The 23,264-nt window shown below is 44.0% G+C and overlaps 1 protein-coding gene across 1 annotated transcript in view; it reads right to left on the reverse strand.

The window, feature by feature from the left end:
- Positions 1-23,264, reverse strand: part of tmem135 (transmembrane protein 135) — a 44,592-nt gene that overhangs the window by 3,066 nt on the left and 18,262 nt on the right. The window contains exons 4-14 of the mRNA XM_071362901.1: positions 22,677-22,710; positions 22,461-22,526; positions 21,619-21,707; positions 19,027-19,194; positions 18,651-18,720; positions 12,546-12,713; positions 11,125-11,188; positions 10,088-10,164; positions 9,840-9,938; positions 8,712-8,779; positions 7,858-8,012 (exon numbers count right to left, since the gene is read on the reverse strand). Coding sequence (XP_071219002.1) covers positions 7,904-8,012; positions 8,712-8,779; positions 9,840-9,938; positions 10,088-10,164; positions 11,125-11,188; positions 12,546-12,713; positions 18,651-18,720; positions 19,027-19,194; positions 21,619-21,707; positions 22,461-22,526; positions 22,677-22,710 — 1,012 coding nt within the window. The 3' untranslated portion in view covers positions 7,858-7,903. The remainder of the gene's footprint in view (positions 1-7,857; positions 8,013-8,711; positions 8,780-9,839; positions 9,939-10,087; positions 10,165-11,124; positions 11,189-12,545; positions 12,714-18,650; positions 18,721-19,026; positions 19,195-21,618; positions 21,708-22,460; positions 22,527-22,676; positions 22,711-23,264) is intronic.

Consider the following 23,264-nt stretch of genomic DNA (forward strand, 5'->3'; position numbering starts at 1 on the left):
ATAACTCCTCTACATCTGACTGGTTAAATAACTCCTCTACATCAGACTGGGTAAATAACTCCTCTACATCTGACTGGGTAAATAACTCCTCTATATCTGACTGGGTAAATAACTCCCCTACATCTGACTGGGTAAAATAACTCCCCTACATCTGACTGGGTAAATAACTCCTCTATATCTGACTGGGTAAATAACTCCTCTACATCTGACTGGGTAAATACCTCCTCTACATCTGACTGGGTAAATAACTCCTCCATATCTGACTGGGTAAATAACCCCTCTATATCTGACTGGGTAAATAACTCCTCTACATCTGACTGGTTAAATAACTCCTCTACATCAGACTGGGTAAATAACTCCTCTACATCTGACTGGGTAAATAACTCCTCTACACCTGACTGGGTAAATAACTCCTCTACACCTGACTGGGTAAATAACTCCTCTATACCTGACTGGGTAAATAACTCCTCTATATCTGACTGGGTAAATAACTCCCCTACATCTGACTGGGTAAAATAACTCCCCTACATCTGACTGGGTAAAATAACTCCTCTACATCTGACTGGGTAAATAACTCCTCTATACCTGACTGGGTAAATAACTCCTCTACATCTGACTGGGTAAATAACTCCTCTACATCTGACTGGGTAAATACCTCCTCTACATCTGACTGGGTAAATAACTCCTCTATATCTGACTGGGTAAATAACCCCTCTATATCTGACTGGGTAAATAACTCCTCTACATCTGACTGGTTAAATAACTCCTCTACATCAGACTGGGTAAATAACTCCTCTACATCTGACTGGGTAAATAACTCCTCTATATCTGACTGGGTACATAACTCCTCTATATCTGACTGGGTAAATAACCCCTCTATACCTGACTGGGTAAATAACTCCTCTATATCTGACTGGGTAAATAACTCCTCTACATCTGACTGGGTAAATAACTCCCCTACATCTGACTGGGTAAATAACTCCTCTATACCTGACTGGGTAAATAACTCCTCTATATCTGACTGGGTAAATAACTCCTCTACATCTGACTGGGTAAATAACTCCCCTACATCTGACTGGGTAAATAACTCCCCTACATCTGACTGGTTAAATAACTCCCCTATATCTGACTGGGTAAATAACTCCTCTATATCTGACTGGGTAAATAACTCCTCTATATCTGACTGTGTAAATAACTCCTCTATATCTGACTGAGTAAATAACCCCTCTATATCTGACTGGGTAAATAACTCCTCTATATCTGACTGGGTAAATAACCCCTCTATATCTGACTGGGTAAATAACCCCTCTATATCTGACTGGGTAAATAACTCCTCTATATCTGACTGGGTAAATAACTCCTCTATATCTGACTGGGTAAATAACACCTCTACATCTGACTGGGTAAATAACTCCTCTATACCTGACTGGGTAAATAACTCCTCTACGTCTGACTGGGTAAATAACTCCTCTATGTCTGACTGGGTAAATACCTCCTCTACATCTGACTGGGTAAATAACTCCTCTATATCTGACTGGGTAAATAACTCCTCTACATCTGACTGGGTAAATAACCCCTCTATATCTGACTGGGTAAATAACTCCTCTATATCTGACTGGGTAAATAACTCCACTATATCTGACTGGGTAAATAACTCCTCTATATATCTGACTGGGTAAATAACTCCTCTATATATCTGACTGGGTAAATAACCCCTCTATATCTGACTGGGTAAATAACTCCTCTATATATCTGACTGAGTAAATAACTCCTCTATATCTGACTGGGTGAATAACTCCTCTATATCTGACTGGGTACATAACTCCTCTATATCTGACTGGGTAAATAACTCCTCTATATATCTGACTGGGTAAATAACCCCTCTATATCTGACTGGGTAAATAACACCTCTATATATCTGACTGAGTAAATAACTCCTCTATATCTGACTGGGTGAATAACTCCTCTATATCTGACTGGGTACATAACTCCTCTATATCTGACTGGGTAAATAACTCCTCTATATATCTGACTGAGTAAATAACTCCTCTATATATCTGACTGGGTAAATAACTCCTCTATATATCTGACTGGGTAAATAACTCCTCTATATATCTGACTGGGTAAATAACCCCTCTATATCTGACTGGGTAAATAACTCCTCTATATATCTGACTGGGTAAATAACTCCTCTACATCTGACTGGGTAAATAACTCCTCTATATCTGACTGGGTACATAACTCCTCTATATCTGACTGGGTAAATAACCCCTCTATACCTGACTGGGTAAATAACTCCTCTATATCTGACTGGGTAAATAACTCCTCTACATCTGACTGGGTAAATAACTCCCCTACATCTGACTGGGTAAATAACTCCTCTATACCTGACTGGGTAAATAACTCCTCTATATCTGACTGGGTAAATAACTCCTCTACATCTGACTGGGTAAATAACTCCCCTACATCTGACTGGGTAAATAACTCCCCTACATCTGACTGGTTAAATAACTCCCCTATATCTGACTGGGTAAATAACTCCTCTATATCTGACTGGGTAAATAACTCCTCTATATCTGACTGGGTAAATAACTCCTCTATATCTGACTGAGTAAATAACCCCTCTATATCTGACTGGGTAAATAACTCCTCTATATCTGACTGTGTAAATAACCCCTCTATATCTGACTGGGTAAATAACCCCTCTATATCTGACTGGGTAAATAACTCCTCTATATCTGACTGGGTAAATAACTCCTCTATATCTGACTGGGTAAATAACACCTCTACATCTGACTGGGTAAATAACTCCTCTATACCTGACTGGGTAAATAACTCCTCTACGTCTGACTGGGTAAATAACTCCTCTATGTCTGACTGGGTAAATACCTCCTCTACATCTGACTGGGTAAATAACTCCTCTATATCTGACTGGGTAAATAACTCCTCTACATCTGACTGGGTAAATAACTCCTCTATATATCTGACTGAGTAAATAACTCCTCTATATCTGACTGGGTGAATAACTCCTCTATATCTGACTGAGTAAATAACTCCACTATATCTGACTGGGTAAATAACTCCTCTATATATCTGACTGGGTAAATAACTCCTCTATATCTGACTGGGTAAATAACTCCACTATATCTGACTGGGTAAATAACTCCTCTATATATCTGACTGGGTAAATAACCCCTCTATATCTGACTGGGTAAATAACTCCTCTATATATCTGACTGAGTAAATAACTCCTCTATATCTGACTGGGTGAATAACTCCTCTATATCTGACTGGGTACATAACTCCTCTATATCTGACTGGGTAAATAACTCCTCTATATATCTGACTGGGTAAATAACCCCTCTATATCTGACTGGGTAAATAACACCTCTATATATCTGACTGAGTAAATAACTCCTCTATATCTGACTGGGTGAATAACTCCTCTATATCTGACTGGGTACATAACTCCTCTATATCTGACTGGGTAAATAACTCCTCTATATATCTGACTGAGTAAATAACTCCTCTATATATCTGACTGGGTAAATAACTCCTCTATATCTGACTGGGTAAATAACCCCTCTACATCTGACTGGGTAAATAACTCCTCTATATCTGACTGGGTAAATAACTCCACTATATCTGACTGGGTAAATAACTCCACTATATCTGACTGGGTAAATAACCCCTCTATATCTGACTGGGTAAATAACTCCTCTATATCTGACTGGGTAAATAACTCCACTATATCTGACTGGGTAAATAACTCCTCTATATATCTGACTGGGTAAATAACTCCTCTATATATCTGACTGGGTAAATAACCCCTCTATATCTGACTGGGTAAATAACTCCTCTATATATCTGACTGAGTAAATAACTCCTCTATATCTGACTGGGTGAATAACTCCTCTATATCTGACTGGGTAAATAACTCCTCTATATATCTGACTGAGTAAATAACTCCTCTATATCTGACTGGGTAAATAACTCCTCTATATCTGACTGGGTAAATAACTCCTCTATATCTGACTGGGTAAATAACTCCTCTATATCTGACTGGGTAAATAACTCCTCTATATCTGACTGGGTAAATAACCCCTCTATATCTGACTGGGTAAATAACCCCTCTATATCTGACTGGGTAAATAACTCCTCTATATCTGACTGGGTAAATAACTCCTCTATATCTGACTGGGTAAATAACTATATCTGACTGGGTAAATAACTCCTCTATATCTGACTGGGTAAATAACTATATCTGACTGGGTAAATAACTCCTCTATATCTGACTGGGTAAATAATTCCTCTATATCTGACTGGGTAAATAACCCCTCTATATCTGACTGGGTAAATAACTATATCTGACTGGGTACATACCTCCTCTATATCTGACTGGGTAAATAACCCCTCTATATCTGACTGGGTAAATAACCCCTCTACATCTGACTGAGTAAATAACTCCAATATATCTGACTGGGTAAATAACTCCTCTACATCTGACTGGGTAAATAACTCCCCTACATCTGACTGGGTAAATAACTCCCCTACATCTGACTGGGTAAATAAACTCCTCTATATCTGACTGGGTAAATAACTCCTCTATATCTGACTGGGTAAATAACTCCTCTATATCTGACTGGGTAAATAACTCCTCTATATCTGACTGAGTAAATAACTCCAATATATCTGACTGGGTAAATAACTCCTCTACATCTGACTGGGTAAATAACTCCTCTACATCTGACTGGGTAAATAACTCCTCTACATCTGACTGGGTAAATAACTCCCCTACATCTGACTGGGTAAATAACTCCCCTACATCTGACTGGGTAAATAACTCCCCTACATCTGACTGGGTAAATAACTCCTCTATATCTGACTGGGTAAATAACTCCTCTATATCTGACTGGGTAAATAACTCCTCTATATCTGACTGGGTAAATAACTCCTCTATATCTGACTGGGTAAATAACTCCTCTATATCTGACTGGGTAAATAACTCCTCTATATCTGACTGGGTAAATAACTCCTCTATATCTGACTGGGTAAATAACTCCTCTACATCTGACTGGGTAAATAACTCATCTATATCTGACTGGGTAAATAACTCCTCTATATCTGACTGGGTAAATAACTCCTCTATATCTGACTGGGTAAATAACCCCTCTATATCTGACTGGGTAAATAACTCCTCTATATATCTGACTGAGTAAATAACTCCTCTATATCTGACTGGGTGAATAACTCCTCTATATCTGACTGGGTACATAACTCCTCTATATCTGACTGGGTAAATAACTCCTCTATATATCTGACTGAGTAAATAACTCCTCTATATCTGACTGGGTAAATAACTCCTCTATATCTGACTGGGTAAATAACTCCTCTATATCTGACTGGGTAAATAACTCCTCTATATCTGACTGGGTAAATAACTCCTCTATATCTGACTGGGTAAATAACCCCTCTATATCTGACTGGGTAAATAACTCCTCTATATCTGACTGGGTAAATAACTCCTCTATATCTGACTGGGTAAATAACCCCTCTACATCTGACTGGGTAAATAACTCCTCTATATCTGACTGGGTAAATAACTCCACTATATCTGACTGGGTAAATAACTCCACTATATCTGACTGGGTAAATAACCCCTCTATATCTGACTGGGTAAATAACTCCTCTATATCTGACTGGGTAAATAACTCCACTATATCTGACTGGGTAAATAACTCCTCTATATATCTGACTGGGTAAATAACTCCTCTATATCTGACTGGGTAAATAACTCCTCTATATCTGACTGGGTAAATAACCCCTCTATATCTGACTGGGTAAATAACTCCTCTATATCTGACTGGGTAAATAACTCCTCTATATCTGACTGGGTAAATAACTATATCTGACTGGGTAAATAACTCCTCTATATCTGACTGGGTAAATAACTATATCTGACTGGGTAAATAACTCCTCTATATCTGACTGGGTAAATAACTCCTCTATATCTGACTGGGTAAATAACTATATCTGACTGGGTAAATAACTCCTCTATATCTGACTGGGTAAATAATTCCTCTATATCTGACTGGGTAAATAACTCCCCTACATCTGACTGGGTAAATAACTCCCCTACATCTGACTGGGTAAATAACTCCCCTACATCTGACTGGGTAAATAACTCCTCTATATCTGACTGGGTAAATAACTCCTCTATATCTGACTGGGTAAATAACTCCTCTATATCTGACTGGGTAAATAACTCCTCTATATCTGACTGGGTAAATAACTCCTCTATATCTGACTGGGTAAATAACTCCTCTATATCTGACTGGGTAAATAATTCCTCTATATCTGACTGGGTAAATAACCCCTCTATATCTGACTGGGTAAATAACTATATCTGACTGGGTACATACCTCCTCTATATCTGACTGGGTAAATAACCCCTCTACATCTGACTGAGTAAATAAATATATCTGACTGGGTAAATAACTCCTCTACATCTGACTGGGTAAATAACTCCTCTACATCTGACTGGGTAAATAACTCCCCTACATCTGACTGGGTAAATAACTCCCCTACATCTGACTGGGTAAATAACTCCTCTATATCTGACTGGGTAAATAACTCCTCTATATCTGACTGGGTAAATAACTCCTCTATATCTGACTGAGTAAATAACTCCAATATATCTGACTGGGTAAATAACTCCTCTACATCTGACTGGGTAAATAACTCCTCTATATCTGACTGGGTAAATAACTCCTCTATATCTGACTGGGTAAATAACTCCTCTATATCTGACTGGGTAAATAACTCCTCTATATCTGACTGGGTAAATAACTCCTCTATATCTGACTGGGTAAATAACTCCTCTATATCTGACTGGGTAAATAACTCCTCTATATCTGACTGGGTAAATAACTCCTCTATATCTGACTGGGTAAATAACTCCTCTACATCTGACTGGGTAAATAACTCCTCTATATCTGACTGGGTAAATAACTCCTCTATATCTGACTGGGTAAATAACTCCTCTATATCTGACTGGGTAAATAACCTGATATAGAACCAGCGACTTGGGCCTCGACTCGGACTTGGAAGTTTAGTGAATCGACCGCATCACTGCTAAATAGAATGAATTGTCATTAGTACACAGTATGCCGTTTTAGTAAGTAGTACGCAAGCCAAATTTGGGACACGGCCAGTGTAAAACCCCAGAAGGTTGGTTTCCAGAACAGAACACCTTGTGGATCCATTAATGCTGATTCATCCCCTCGGTTAGAGCTTCTCCTGCACTACCAAGACAACAGCTAGAAAACTGTCCAGCAAACTCCCCCTCCCCACCTTAACTCAGTGACCCAAATCAACCCCTAGCCCCTTCCCCCTATCCCCTATCCCCTTCCCCCTATCCCCTATTCACCAGGGCAGATCTGAGAGGATAGGTTTAAGTCATATTGCTCATATTAAATCAACCCCTAGCCCCTTCCCCTAGCCCCTATCCCCTTCCCCTAGCCCCTTCCCCCTAGCCCCTATTCACCAGGGCAGATCTGAGAGGATAGGTTTAAGCCATATTGCTCATATTAAATCAACTCAGATTTCCAGACGTCTCCCGGCGAGGCCAGTTCCTCCCTTACCACATTACATACAATATCATCTGCCCTCTACGGGGTTGAACAGCCTTACGACAGCCTTACGAAGTGTCCTCACGCAGACATAGGTCCTTAGAGAGAGCCAATGTGTTCCCTATGTAGTGCACTATCCTACGCAGGCCCTGGTCAAAAGTAGTGCACTCCACAGGAAACAGGGGGCCATTCAGAACCCCCCCCCCCCTCTGGCTGACCCCCTGACCTCTAACAATGTGGGGTCAACCCAGAGTGATGTTTCTTTCCAGGGGTCAGGGTCGGGGTGGCGTAACGGGGGACCAGTTGGGCATGATTCCACGGAAGTCTCTGGAGGCCTGAGTCCCAAACACATCCAGCACCCTCCTGTTCATAAAAGCAAACCTGTAGACAGAGAGAGATTTTAGTCACCAACACACACCCCCAACCCCAACCACAACCACAACCACACCCCCAACCACACCCCCCCACCCCCCCCCCCCCCCCCAACCATAACCACACCCCCAACCACCCCCCCCAACCACCACCACACCCCCAACCCACACCCCCCCAACCACAATCACACCCCCACAACCACACCCCCAACCACACACCCCCACACACCCCCAACCCACACCCCCCCAACCACAACCACACCCCCACAACCACACCCCAAACCCCCACACCCCCCCAACCACACCCACAACCACAACCACATTAGACCTGGTTTCAAATAAGTGTATTTTAGTATCTGGTATTTAAATGCATAGGAGTGTATTTCGAAATACATTAAAATATTAAACTTCTTGTATTTTCAAATAAAAAATATATGAATATATATCAACTGTATGCGAAAGAAATTGAAATAGTATTTGAACCCAGATCTGACAAACACACACAAGCACGGACACACAGACGGACACACAGACGGACACACAGACGGACACACAGACGGACACACAGACGGACACACAGACGGACACAGATATTGTGTGCTATATCTTGGAAAATACATCAAAGTGACTCTGGACGACAACATAATGATGTCTGCTCTCCTAAAGAAGTTAAACCCGCTTGATGTTTCTAACTAACGAGTAGACACACCTGCCCTTGGTGAGCCTGAGGAGAAACTTCCAGTAGGAGGGTCTGAGATTCTGCACCTCCATCACCGCCTAGGACAGAGAGAGACAGAGAGAGACAGAGACAGACAGAGACAGACAGAGAGAGACAGACAGAGACAGACAGACAGAGAAAGGGTCAGCACTGAACAGTGTGTGTGTGTGTGTGTGTGTGTGTGTGTGTCTTAATGATTGCGGTGTGTGTGTGTGTGTGTCTTAATGATTGCGGTGTGTGTGTGTGTGTGTGTGTGTGTGTGTGTGTGTGTGTGTGTGTGTGTGTGTCTTAATGATTGCGGTGTGTGTGTGTGTGTGTCTTAATGATTGCGGTGTGTGTGTGTCTTAATGATTGCGGTGTGTGTGTGTTTATTACAGCCTGGAAGCAGATTGCGGTGTGTGTGTGTGTCTTAATGATTGCGGTGTGTGTGTGTTTCTTACAGCCTGGAAGCAGATTGCGGTGTGTGTGTGTGTGTCTTAATGATTGCGGTGTGTGTGTGTTTCTTACAGCCTGGAAGCAGATTGCGGTGTGTGTGTGTGTCTTAATGATTGCGGTGTGTGTGTGTTTCTTACAGCCTGGAAGCAGATTGCGGTGTGTGTGTGTGTCTTAATGATTGCGGTGTGTGTGTGTTTCTTACAGCCTGGAAACAGATTGCGGTGTGTGTGTGTGTCTTAATGATTGCGGTGTGTGTGTGTTTCTTACAGCCTGGAAGCAGATTGCGGTGTGTGTGTGTGTCTTAATGATTGCGGTGTGTGTATGTGTGTGTGTGTGTGTGTGTGTGTGTGTGTGTGTGTCTTAATGATTGCGGTGTGTGTGTGTTTCTTACAGCCTGGAAGCAGATTGCGGTGTGTGTGTGTGTCTTAATGATTGCGGTGTGTGTGTGTTTGTTACAGCCTGGAAGCAGATTGCGGTGTGTGTGTGTTTGTTACAGCCTGGAAGCAGATTGCGGTGTGTGTGTGTTTGTTACAGCCTGGAAGCAGATTGCGGTGTGTGTGTGTTTGTTACAGCCTGGAAGCAGATTGCGGTGTGTGTGTGTTTGTTACAGCCTGGAAGCAGATTGCGGTGTGTGTGTGTTTGTTACAGCCTGGAAGCAGATTGCGGTGTGTGTGTGTTTCTTACAGCCTGGAAGCAGATTGCGGTAGATATGGCATAGATGATGGTGTCAGCCTGGGAGAAGTAGGGGAGGTGGCCCGTCTCAATGCCTTTAAAGTACATGGTCTGGAGAGGGACACAGTGGTACAATAAACATATGTGCTTTTCATCTGACACACATCTGAAACAGTAGTATCATTTCCTACACAGTACCACAGGTTCTTTGTGAATGTGTCCAGGGGGATGTGAAAATGGGACACAGACACAGACCTCACCTCCACTAGCTTGGAGAACAGGTACATGGAGATTGTTGTGCTTTTGTAGAAGAACATGGACATGCCAGCCAGGAACCCTAGAGAGAGAGAGATGGAGGGAGGGAGGGAGGGAGAGAGAAAGAGGGAGAGAGTGAAAGCGAGAGGAGGTAGAGAAAGAGGGAAAGGGAAAGAAAGAGGGAATTCAATGGGACAAAAACAGAAATGAATGCATTGCTGGACTCTGTAACCAATGAATAGCCGATAGCACAGTGGCAAGACTACCAGCTAGCAGATAGCACAGTGGCAAGACTACCAGCTAGCAGATAGCACAGTGGCAAGACTACCAGCTAGCCGATAGCACAGTGGTAAGACTACCAGCTAGCAGATAGCACAGTGGTAAGACTACCAGCTAGCCGATAGCACAGTGGTAAGACTACCAGCTAGCCGATAGCACAGTGGTAAGACTACCAGCTAGCCGATAGCACAGTGGTAAGACTACCAGCTAGCCGATAGCACAGTGGTAAGACTACCAGCTAGCCGATAGCACAGTGGCAAGACTACCAGCTAGCTGATAGCACAGTGGCAAGACTACCAGCTAGCTGATAGCACAGTGGCAAGACTACCAGCTAGCCGATAGCACAGTGGCAAGACTACCAGCTAGCTGATAGCACAGTGGCAAGACTACCAGCTAGCAGATAGCACAGTGGCAAGACTACCAGCTAGCAGATAGCACAGTGGTAAGACTTCCAGCTAGCTGATAGCAGTGGCAAGACTACCAGCTAGCTGATAGCACAGTGGCAAGACTACCAGCTAGCAGATAGCACAGTGGCAAGACTACCAGCTAGCTGATAGCAGTGGCAAGACTTCCAGCTAGCTGATAGCACAGTGGCAAGACTTCCAGCTAGCCGATAGCACAGTGGCAAGACTACCAGCTAGCCGATAGCACAGTGGCAAGACTACCAGCTAGCAGATAGCACAGTGGCAAGACTACCAACTAGCTGATAGCACAGTGGCAAGACTACCAGCTAGCTGATTGGACACTAGAAAGACTGACCTACCTGCTATGAGGGCGTGGAGCTCGTCATCAAGGTTACGCACCCAACGCAGCAAGCAGCTGGTCCCCTGGGAGAGACAGAGAGTAGTTCATATCAGAGAGAAGGAGAGAATATATATGTATATTGAGACAAAGGATCCTAGGGACGATAGAGAGAAGAAGAGAGGGTGTTAAGGATCCTAGGAACGATAGAGAGAAGAAGAGAGGGTGTTGGGGGTCAACATGTTACAGGGGTCCTTCCTAACTCAAGGAAACTCCTCAGGGATTTCAACATGAGGCTAACGGGGACTTTAAAACAGTTACAGAGTTTAATGGCTATGATAGTTTTCTCCTGAGGATGGATCAACAACATTGTAGTGACTCCACAACACTAATGTAAAAGAAAAAAGCCTGTACAAAACATGCCTCCTGTTTGCAACAAGGCACTGAAGTAAAACAGCAAAAAATGCAGCAGAGAAATGAACTTTATGTCCTGAATACAAAGTGTTGTGTTTGGGGTCAATCCAACACGTCACTCTTCATATGTTCAAACTGTCCAAGATGGAGGACAGCCTATCCTGGCAGACCTGATGGGTCCTTGAGGCAAATTTGTTCAGCATGAGGAAAGACACCTACAAACAAAGTCTCTAGGTCAAGCGGTGGATATGAGGGTTTAAGTGAGGCTGGTTATAACAGAGCCACCTATAGCCCAATCAGAGCCCCCTATAGGCCAATCAGAGCCCCCTATAGGCCAATCAGAGCCCCCTATAGGCCAATCAGAGCCCCCTATAGGCCAATCAGAGCCCCCTATAGGCCAATCAGAGCCCCCTATAGGCCAATCAGAGCCCCCTATAGGCCAATCAGAGCCCCCTATAGGCCAATCAGAGCCCCCTATAGGCCAATCATAGCCCCCTATAGGCCAATCAGAGCCCCCTATAGGCCAATCAGAGCCCCCTATAGGCCAATCAGAGCCCCCTATAGGCCAATCAGAGCCCCCTATAGGCCAATCAGAGCCCCCTATAGGCCAATCAGAGCCCCTTATAGGCCAATCAGAGCCCCCTATAGGCCAATCAAATCCACCTATAGGCCAATCAGAACCACCTATAGGCCAATCGGTGCCATTTTTTATTTCCCAAGTTACTCATGGCCTCTAGATTCTGTGTGCCAAATTAGAAAAGTGTTACCAAACTCTGCTTGAGTTATTAGACCATGTCAAGCAAAGAAATGAAAAGAATAAGGACAGGTTTCAGAATAACAGCTGTGAACCTCTAACTAGTAGTGTAAATCATTACTTTAATAACAGCTGTGACCCTCTAACTAGTAGTGTAACTCATTACTTTTCCCAGGGAGCTATACGTCATTAGTTACTGTTGAAAGAAGTAAAGAGCAATACTACTTTTAAAAAATGTAAAGCAACTAATCCCAACACTGAATCTAAGTGTTTACCTTGTATATAGAGACGAAGGACCCGAGGAAAGCCCCGAGTTGGAAGTTCTCCTTGTTGTAGAAGAGAGAAGGGAGCCGAGACGGCTTAGTGAAGACCTGGCGGAACGTTGAAGGAACCTTCAGACAACACTGGATCAGGTAGCCCACGCTGAACATACGGATGAAGCCCTGGAAACATTAATATAACGTTGTTATAACGTCGTTATAACCTTCAGACAACACTGGATCAGGTAGCCCACGCTGAACATACGGATGAAGCCCTGGAAACATTAATATAACGTCGTTATAACCTTCAGACAACACTGGATCAGGTAGCCCACGCTGAACATACGGATGAAGCCCTGGAAACATTAATATAACGTTGTTATAACGTCGTTATAACCTTCAGACAACACTGGATCAGGTAGCCCACGCTGAACATACGGATGAAACCCTGGAAACATTAATATAACGTTGTTATAACGTCGTTATAACCTTCAGACAACACTGGATCAGGTAGCCCACGCTGAACATACGGATGAAGCCCTGGAAACATTAATATAACGTTGTTATAACGTCGTTATAACCTTCAGACAACACTGGATCAGGTAGCCCACGCTGAACATACGGATGAAGCCCTGGAAACATTAATATAACGTTGTTATAACGTCGGTATAACCTTCAGACAACACTGGATCAGGTAGCCCACGCTGAACATACGGATGAAACCCTGGAAACATTAATATAACGTCGTTATAACCTTCAGACAACACTGGATCAGGTAGCCCACGCTGAACATACGGATGAAACCCTGGAAACATTAATATAACATTATTATAACGTCGTTATAAAGGACGACTAGGCAGGCCAGGACGACCAGGCAGACCAGGACGACCAGGCAGGCAAAGACCAGGCAGACCAGGACGACCGGGCAGGCCAGGACGACCAGGACGACCGGGCAGGCCAGGACGACCGGGCAGGCCAGGACGACTGGGACGACCAGGCCACAAGGAAAACCAGGATGACCAGGCAGGCCAGGACTACCCGGACGACGAGGCAGACCAGGACAACCAGGACGACCAGGACAACCAGGCAGACCAGGACGACCAGGCAAACCAGGACGACCAGGCAGGCCAGGAAGACCAGGCCGGCCAGTACTACCCGGACGACGAGGCAGACCAGGACAACCCGGACGACCAGGACAACCAGGCAGACCAGGACAACCCGGCAGACCAGGACGACCAGGACCGGATTTGGTGTTAAAGAAGTCACTGAGCGAAGTAAAACATTCTTCCTTAGTTGTTGATTTTCTCTCAATCTAAAGGCTCATCCTAGATTGGAGCCATTGTCTTCAGTAGTTGAACATATTACTACTCCAGCCTTGTGAAAGTGAAAAAATACATGTTTTTACTTTAATTTTTTAAAATGACTTTATATGGAAGGAGTGCCTTGACAGCCTGCACATGCATAGTTCAGCACGAGACAACCATTAGACCAGATGACGTGTTTCTGCGTACGAGCTTAGCTAGCCAACGTCGCCATGACATCGCCTACAAGCACGATCGGGGATTTCTATTGGAGAAGCAGTTTCTGCCCATCTTCACACTGTACTGTCTTTCACAATATACTTCATTGACATGGAAAGTAATTTTGTGAAGTCAACATACAAACACCCCCAAGATAATACACTATAATCAGGGCTGTCAAATAACCAAGATAATACACTATAATCAGGGCTGTCAAATAACCAAGATAATACACTATAATCAGGGCTGTCAAATAACCAAGATAGTACACTATAATCAGGGCTGTCAAATAACCCCAAGATAATACACTATAATCAGGGCTGTCAAATAACCAAGATAATACACTATAATCAGGGCTGTCAAATAACCAAGATAGTACACTATAATCAGGGCTGTCAAATAACCAAGATAGTACACTATAATCAGGGCTGTCAAATAACCCCAAGATAATACACTATCATCAGGGCTGTCAAAGACTCCAAGATAATACACTATAATCAGGGCTGTCAAATACCCCCAAGATAGTACACTATAATCAGGGCTGTCAAATAACCAAGATAATACACTATAATCAGGGCTGTCAAAGACTCCAAGATAATACACTATAATCAGGGCTGACAAAGACCCCCAAGATAATACACTATAATCAGGGCTGTCAAATAACCAAGATAATACACTATAATCAGGGCTGTCAAATAACCAAGATAGTACACTATAATCAGGGCTGTCAAATAACCCCAAGATAATACACTATATTCAGGGCTGTCAAAGACTCCAAGATAATACACTATAATCAGGGCTGTCAAATACCCCCAAGATAGTACACTATAATCAGGGCTGTCAAATACCCCCAAGATGGTACACTATAATCAGGGCTGTCAAAATAACCAAGATATTACACTATAATCAGGGCTGTCAAATACCCCAAGATAGTACACTATAATCAGGGCTGTCAAATACCCCCAAGATAGTACACTATAATCAGGGCTGTCAAATACCCCCAAGATAGTACACTATAATCAGGGCTGTCAAATAACCCCAAGATAATACACTATAATCAGGGCTGTCAAAGACTCCAAGATAATACACTATAATCAGGGCTGTCAAATACCCCCAAGATAGTACACTATAATCAGGGCTGTCAAATAAACCCCAAGATAATACACTATAATCAGGTCTGTCAAATAACCCCCAAGATAATACACTATAATATCTCAGAACAAGAATAGACTGACGAGTCTCAGAAGAAAGTTCTTTGTTTCTGGCCATTTTGAGCCTGTAATTGAACCCACAAATGCTGATGCTCCAGATACTCAACTAGTCTAAAGAAGGCCAGTTTTAATGCTTCTTTAATCAGGACAACAGTTTTCAGCTGTGCTAACATAATTGCAAAAGGGTTTTCTAATGATCAATTAGCCTTTTTAAAATGATAAACGTGGATTAGCTAACACAACGTGCCATTGGAACACAGAAGTGATGGTTGCTGATAACGGGTCTCTGTACGCCTATGTAGATATTCCATTAAAGAATCATCCGTTTCCAGCTACAATAGTCATTTACAACATTAACAATGTCTACACTGTATTTCTGTATTTATCTCAATTAGCCCGACAAACCGGTGCCTGCATGTAGCCTCTCGACTGTATGTAGCCTCTCGACTGTATGTAGCCTCTCGACTGTATGTAGCCTCTCGACTGTATGTAGCCTCTCGACTGTATGTAGCCTCTCGACTGTATGTAGCCTCTCGACTGTATGTAGCCTCTCGACTGTATGTAGCCTCTCGACTGTATGTAGCCTCTCGACTGTATGTAGCCTCTCGACTGTATGTAGCCTCTCGACTGTATGTAGCCTCTCGACTGTATGTAGCCTCTCGACTGTATGTAGCCTCTCGACTGTATGTAGCCTCTCGACTGTATGTAGCCTCTCGACTGTATGTAGCCTCTCGACTGTATGTAGCCTCTCTACTGTATGTAGCCTCTCTACTGTATGTAGCCTCTAGAGTCCATGCCCTGACAAAATGAGGCTGGGGGCAAGGGGGGGGGGCACCTTAATGTTTTGTACATTCAGTGTACAGTGCTGTGAAATTGCTTGTAACTCCTCCCAGACTCATGGGGCTCAACCATGTTCATCCTGAGGACCTCAGCGAGCTCTTTTGGTCTTGGCATAACGTGTTACCACACCTGTATGGTGAAGACCAAACCAGACCAGGTTTCTGATCTTCATGGAAGGCTGGACCCTACCAAACCAGACCAGGTTTCTGATCTTCACGGAAGACTGGACCCTACCAAACCAGAACAAGTTTCTGATCTTCATGGAAGACTGGACCCTACCAAACCAGACCAGGTTTCTGATCTTCATGGAAGACTGGACCCTACCAAACCAGACCAAGTTTCTGATCGTCATGGAAGGCTGGACCCTACCAAACCAGACCAGGTTTCTGATCTTCATGGAAGACTGGACCCTACCAAACCAGACCAAGTTTCTGATCTTCTTGGAAGACTGGACCCTACCAAACCAGACCAGGTTTCTGATCTTCATGGAAGACTGGACCCTACCAAACCAAGTTTCTGATCGTCATGGAAGGCTGGACCCTACCAAACCAGGCCAGGTTTCTGATCTTCATGGAAGGCTGGACCCTACCAAACCAGACCAGGTTTCTGATCTTCATGGAAGACTGGACCCTACCAAACCAGACCAGGTTTCTGATCTTCATGGAAGCTGGACCCTACCAAACCAGACCAGGTTTCTGACCTTCATGGAAGGCTGGACCCTACCAAACCAAGTTTCTGATCGTCATGGAAGGCTGGACCCTACCTTACCAGACCAGGTTTCTGATCTTCATGGAAGACTGGACCCTACCAAACCAGACCACGTTTCCGATCTTCATGGAAGACTGGACCCTACCAAACCAAGTGTCTGATCTTCATGGAAGGCTGGACCATACCAAACCAGACCATGTTTCTGATCTTCATGGAAGGCTGGACCCAACCAAACAAGACCAGGTTTCTGATCTTCATGGAAGACTGAACCCTACCAAACCAGACCAGGTTTCTGATCTTCATGGAAGGCTGGACCCTACCAAACCAAGTGTCTGATCTTCATGGAAGGCTGGACCATACCAAACCAGACCAAGTTTCTGATCGTCATGGAAGGCTGGACCCTACCAAACCAGACCACGTTTCTGATCTTCATGGAAGGCTGGACCCTACCAAACCACACCAAGTTTCTGATCGTCATGGAAGGCTGGACCCTACCAAACATAGGACCTTACCAAACATAGTAGGCTATGCAGTTGTCCTGGTAGTGACAGGTATCTCACCTTGACACAGTAGGCTATGCAGTTGTCATGGTAGTGACAGGTATCTCACCTTGACACAGTAGGCTATGCAGTTGTCATGGTAGTGACAGGTATCTCACCTTAACACAGTAGGCTATGCAGGTGTCCTGGTAGTGACAGGTATCTCACCTTGACACAGTAGGCTATGCAGTTGTCCTGGTAGTGACAGGTATCTCACCTTGACACAGTAGACTCTGCAGTTGTCCTGGTAGTGACAGGTATCTCACCTTGACACAGTAAACTATGCAGTTGTCCTGGTAGTGACAGGTATCTCACCTTGACACAGTAGGCTATGCAGTTGTCATGGTACCTGACAGGTATCTCACCTTGACACAGTAAACTATGCAGTTGTCATGGTAGTGACAGGTATCTCACCTTGACACAGTAGGCTATGCAGTTGTCCTGGTAGTGACAGGTATCTCACCTTGACACAGTAGGCTATGCAGTTGTCATGGTACCTGACAGGTATCTCACCTTGACACAGTAGGCTATGCAGGTGTCCTGGTAGTGACAGGTATCTCACCTTGACACAGTAGACTATGCAGTTGTCCTGGTAGTGACAGGTATCTCACCTTGACACAGTAGGCTATGCAGGTGTCCTGGTACCTGACAGGTATCTCACCTTGACACAGTAGGCTATGCAGTTGTCCTGGTAGTGACAGGTATCTCACCTTGACACAGTAGGCTATGCAGTTGTCCTGGTAGTGACAGGTATCTCACCTTGACACAGTAGACTATGCAGGTGTCCTGGTAGTGACAGGTATCTCACCTTGACACAGTAGGCTATGCAGTTGTCCTGGTAGTGACAGGTATCTCACCTTGACACAGTAGGCTATGCAGTTGTCCTGGTAGTGACAGGTATCTCACCTTGACACAGTAGGCTATGCAGTTGTCCTGGTAGTGACAGGTATCTCACCTTGACACAGTAGGCTATGCAGTTGTCCTGGTACCTGACAGGTATCTCACCTTGACACAGTAGGCTATGCAGTTGTCCTGGTAGTGACAGGTATCTCACCTTGACACAGTAGGCTATGCAGTTGTCATGGTACCTGACAGGTATCTCACCTTGACACAGTAAACTATGCAGTTGTCATGGTACCTGACAGGTATCTCACCTTGACACAGTAGGCTATGCAGTTGTCCTGGTAGTGACAGGTATCTCACCTTGACACAGTAGGCTATGCAGTTGTCCTGGTAGTGACAGGTATCTCACCTTGACACAGTAGGCTATGCAGTTGTCCTGGTACCTGACAGGTATCTCACCTTGACACAGTAGGCTATGCAGTTGTCCTGGTCGTGTTTACAGCATCTATGCCTGGGTCCATGCTTGCATCTGGAGACAAACAACACGGTCACTACAACTCTCTGTGTGTGTAAACGTTACTGTGTGTGTGTGTGTGTGTGTGTGTGTGTGTGTGTGTGTGTGTGTGTGTGTGTGTGTGTTTAAATGATACTGTGTGTGTGTGTGTGTGTGTGTGTATGTATGTAAATGATACTGTGTGTGTGTGTGTGTGTGTGTGTGTGTGTGTGTGTGTGTGTGTGTGTGTGTGTGTGTGTGTGTGTGTGTGTGTGTGTGTGTGTGTGTGTGTGTGTGTGTGTGTGTGTGTGTGTGTATAAACGTTACTGTGTGTGTCCTCACATAGATTCTAGCAGTCTCCTGGTGAGGGTGATGAGGGACTTCCTGCCGGATGCGGGGCTTCCTGTTGACCTCTGTGACTCTGTGTTGATCGATGTCTCCGGGGGTTGTGGATAGCTATGCTCAGACAGGTTGGAGTGTGTTGGAATCTCCTCCTTCCCAACGATGAACCTGGGGAGGAAACAGATAGATAAACACTTCCCCTAACCTCTAGCTATAGATATATCATATATAGATAAACACTTCCCCTAACCCCTAGCTATAGATATATCATACATAGATAAACACTTTCCCTAACCTCTAGCTATAGATATATCATATATAGATAAACACTTCCCCTAACCTCTAGCTATAGATATATCATATATAGATAGACACTTCCCCTAACCTCTAGCTATAGATATATCATATATAGATAAACACTTCCCCTAACCTCTACCTATAGATATATCATACATAGATAAACACTTCCCCTAACCCCTAGCTATAGATATATCATACATAGATAAACACTTCCCCTAACCCCTAGCTATAGATATATCATACATAGATAAACACTTCCCCCTAACCTCTAGCTATAGATATATCATACATAGATAAACACTTCCCCTAACCTCTAGCTATAGATATATCATACATAGATAAACACTTCCCCTTACCTCTAGCTATAGATATATCATATATAGATAAACACTTCCCCTAACCTCTAGCTATAGATATATCATATATAGATAAACACTTCCCCTAACCTCTAGCTATAGATATATCATACATAGATAAACACTTCCCCTAACCTCTAGCTATAGATATATCATATATAGATAAACACTTCCCCTAACCTCTAGCTATAGATATATCATATATAGATAAACACTTCCCCCTAACCTCTAGCTATAGATATATCATACATAGATAAACACTTCCCCTAACCTCTAGCTATAGATATATCATATATAGATAAACACTTCCCCTAACCTCTAGCTATAGATATATCATACATAGATAGACACTTGCCCCTAACCTCTAGCTATAGATATATCATACATAGATAAACACTTTCCCTAACCTCTAGCTATAGATATATCATACATAGATAAACACTTCCCCTAACCTCTAGCTATAGATATATCATACATAGATAAACACTTCCCCTAACCTCTAGCTATAGATATATCATATATAGATAAACACTTCCCCTAACCTCTAGCTATAGATATATCATATATAGATAAACACTTCCCCTAACCTCTAGCTATAGATATATCATATATAGATAAACACTTCCCCCTAACCTCTAGCTATAGATATATCATACATAGATAAACACTTCCCCTAACCTCTAGCTATAGATATATCATATATAGATAAACACTTCCCCTAACCTCTAGCTATAGATATATCATACATAGATAGACACTTCCCCCTAACCTCTAGCTATAGATATATCATACATAGATAAACACTTTCCCTAACCTCTAGCTATAGATATATCATACATAGATAAACACTTCCCCTAACCTCTAGCTATAGATATATCATACATAGATACACTTCCCCTAACCTCTAGCTATAGATATATCATATATAGATAAACACTTCCCCTAACCTCTAGCTATAGATATATCATATATAGATAAACACTTCCCCCTAACCTCTAGCTATAGATATATCATACATAGATAAACACTTCCCCTAACCTCTAGCTATAGATATATCATACATAGATAAACACTTCCCCTAACCCCTAGCTATAGATATATCATATATAGATAAACACTTCCCCTAACCTCTAGCTATAGATATATCATATATAGATAAACACTCCCCCTAACCTCTAGCTATAGATATATCATATATAGATAAACACTTCCCCTAACCTCTAGCTATAGATATATCATATATAGATAAACACTCCCCCTAACCTCTAGCTATAGATATATCATATATAGATAAACACTTCCCCTAACCTCTAGCTATAGATATATCATATATAGATAAACACTCCCCCTAACCTCTAGCTATAGATATATCATATATAGATAAACACTTCCCCTAACCTCTAGCTATAGATATATCATACATAGATAAACACTTCCCCTAACCTCTAGCTATAGATATATCATACATAGATAAACACTTCCCCCTAACCCCTAGCTAGAACGGGTCAGGGCCGTGTGTGCATCTTGTTAGCTTTCACTCAAATGGTGAGGGACTGAAGCTCATTGGCTGGAACTCAAAGTGCCAGGGGGCCGGCCTACGTGGGCCAACCTTGCAGTACGTCACCATGTGTGTAGATTCCATGAATAGGGAAAATGGCGCTACACAGCTTTCAGTAAACAGACCCTTTCCAACCAGGGAGTTGGTGGTTATTTGAGGTATAACAGTAATTCTGCTCATAGATTATGCATGTATGAACTACACATTGATAAATCGAGGTTTGACTGAGCCAGCTAAGACACAGCCTTTATAGAGAAGTGGTATCCCAACACGAACGTGTGTTTGACTGAGCCAGCTAAGACACAGCCTTTATAGAGAAGTGGTATCCCAACACGACCGTGTGTTTGGAGTTGGTACAGTTTGATAGAGAACCCTTACTTGAGCGCTGAGAAAGAGAATCCTTTAAGTCCATCTTTACTCCTGAAGAAGAACATGTAGAGGGATGATGTCAAACAGAACAGCAGAACCTGGAGAGAGAGAGAGGTGCAATTAAAGGACACATCCCTCACACTTTCTATCCTCAAACTCCATCCTCCCTCCTCCCTCCCCCTCTATCCTCCTCCCCATCCATCCATTCCCTCCATCCTCCTACCCCTCCATCCATTCCCTCCATCCTCCTCCCCCTCCATCCATCCTCGCTCCCTCCCTCCTCCCCTCCATCCCTCCTCCCCTCCATCCCTCCTCCTCCCTCCCTCCCCCTCCATCCATCTCCCCCTCCATCCATCCTCGCTCCCTCCTCCCTCCCCTCCCCCTCCATCCCTCCTCCTCCCTCCCTCCCCCTCCATCCATCTCCCCCTCCATCCATCCTCGCTCCCTCCTCCCTCCCCTCCCCCTCCATCCCTCCTCCTCCCTCCCTCCCCCTCCATCCATCCTCGCTCCCTCCCCTCCCCCTCCATCCCTCCTCCTCCCTCCCTCCCCATCCATCCATCTCCCCCTCCATCCATCCTCGCTCCCTCCTCCCTCCCCTCCATCCCTCCTCCTCCCTCCCTCCCCCTCCATCCATCTCCCCCTCCATCCATCCTCGCTCCCTCCCCTCCCCCTCCATCCCTCCTCCTCCCTCCCTCCCTCCCCCTCCATCCATCTCCCCCTCCATCCATCCTCGCTCCCTCCTCCCTCCCCTCCCCCTCCATCCCTCCTCCTCCCTCCCTCCCCCTCCATCCATCTCCCCCTCCATCCATCCTCGCTCCCTCCTCCCTCCCCTCCCCCTCCCTCCATCCTACCTCCCCGTGTTTGAGGGGGTTGACGATGCCTCGTGTGACGGCCATACGGAACAAGGTCTCTGTCGCCTAGGAAACGAAACACACAAACAATAGCTTTTCACATGTCTGCCTGCCCGCCCGCCCGTCCGCCCTCCCACATTCCCACCATATGATCTCAGTGTAACAGCACGGCTGTAACAAGTAGAGAGGTGGTCAGAAGAGGTACAGGTCTCTTACCAGGTTGGCCATGTAGATCGTCAGCAGACCTCTCCTACAAGAAAACACACATCAATAATAATGATTAAACCTGGGGAGAGAAAACTGAAAACAGGAGAGGAGAAAATAGGGGAGAGGAGAGGACAGGAAAAAAGGGGAGAGAGAGGAGAGGCTTGGAAAAGGGAAGAGAGGAAAGGCTTGGAAAAGGGAAGAGAGGAGATGGGAAAAGGGAAGAGAGGAGATGGGAAAAGGGAAGAGAGGAGATGGTAAAAGGGAAGAGAGGAGATGGTAAAAGGAAAGAGAGGAGATGGTAAAAGGAAAGAGAGGAGATGGTAAAAGGAAAGAGAGGAGATGGTAAAAGGAAAGAGAGGAGATGGTAAAAGGAAAGAGAGGAGATGGTAAAAGGAAAGAGAGGAGAAGAGAGGGAAAAGGGAAGAGAGGGAAAAGGGAAGAGAGGAGAAGAGAGGGAAAAGGGAAGAGAGGGAAAAGGAAAGAGAGGAGAGGGGAAAAGGAAAGAGAGGAGAGGGGAAAAGGAAAGAGAGGAGAGGGGAAAAGGAAAGAGGGGAGAGGGTAAAAGGAAAGAGGGGAGAGGGTAAAAGGAAAGAGAGG

Source organism: Salvelinus alpinus, chromosome 24 (assembly GCF_045679555.1).
Source record: "Salvelinus alpinus chromosome 24, SLU_Salpinus.1, whole genome shotgun sequence".
Taxonomy (NCBI): domain Eukaryota; kingdom Metazoa; phylum Chordata; class Actinopteri; order Salmoniformes; family Salmonidae; genus Salvelinus; species Salvelinus alpinus.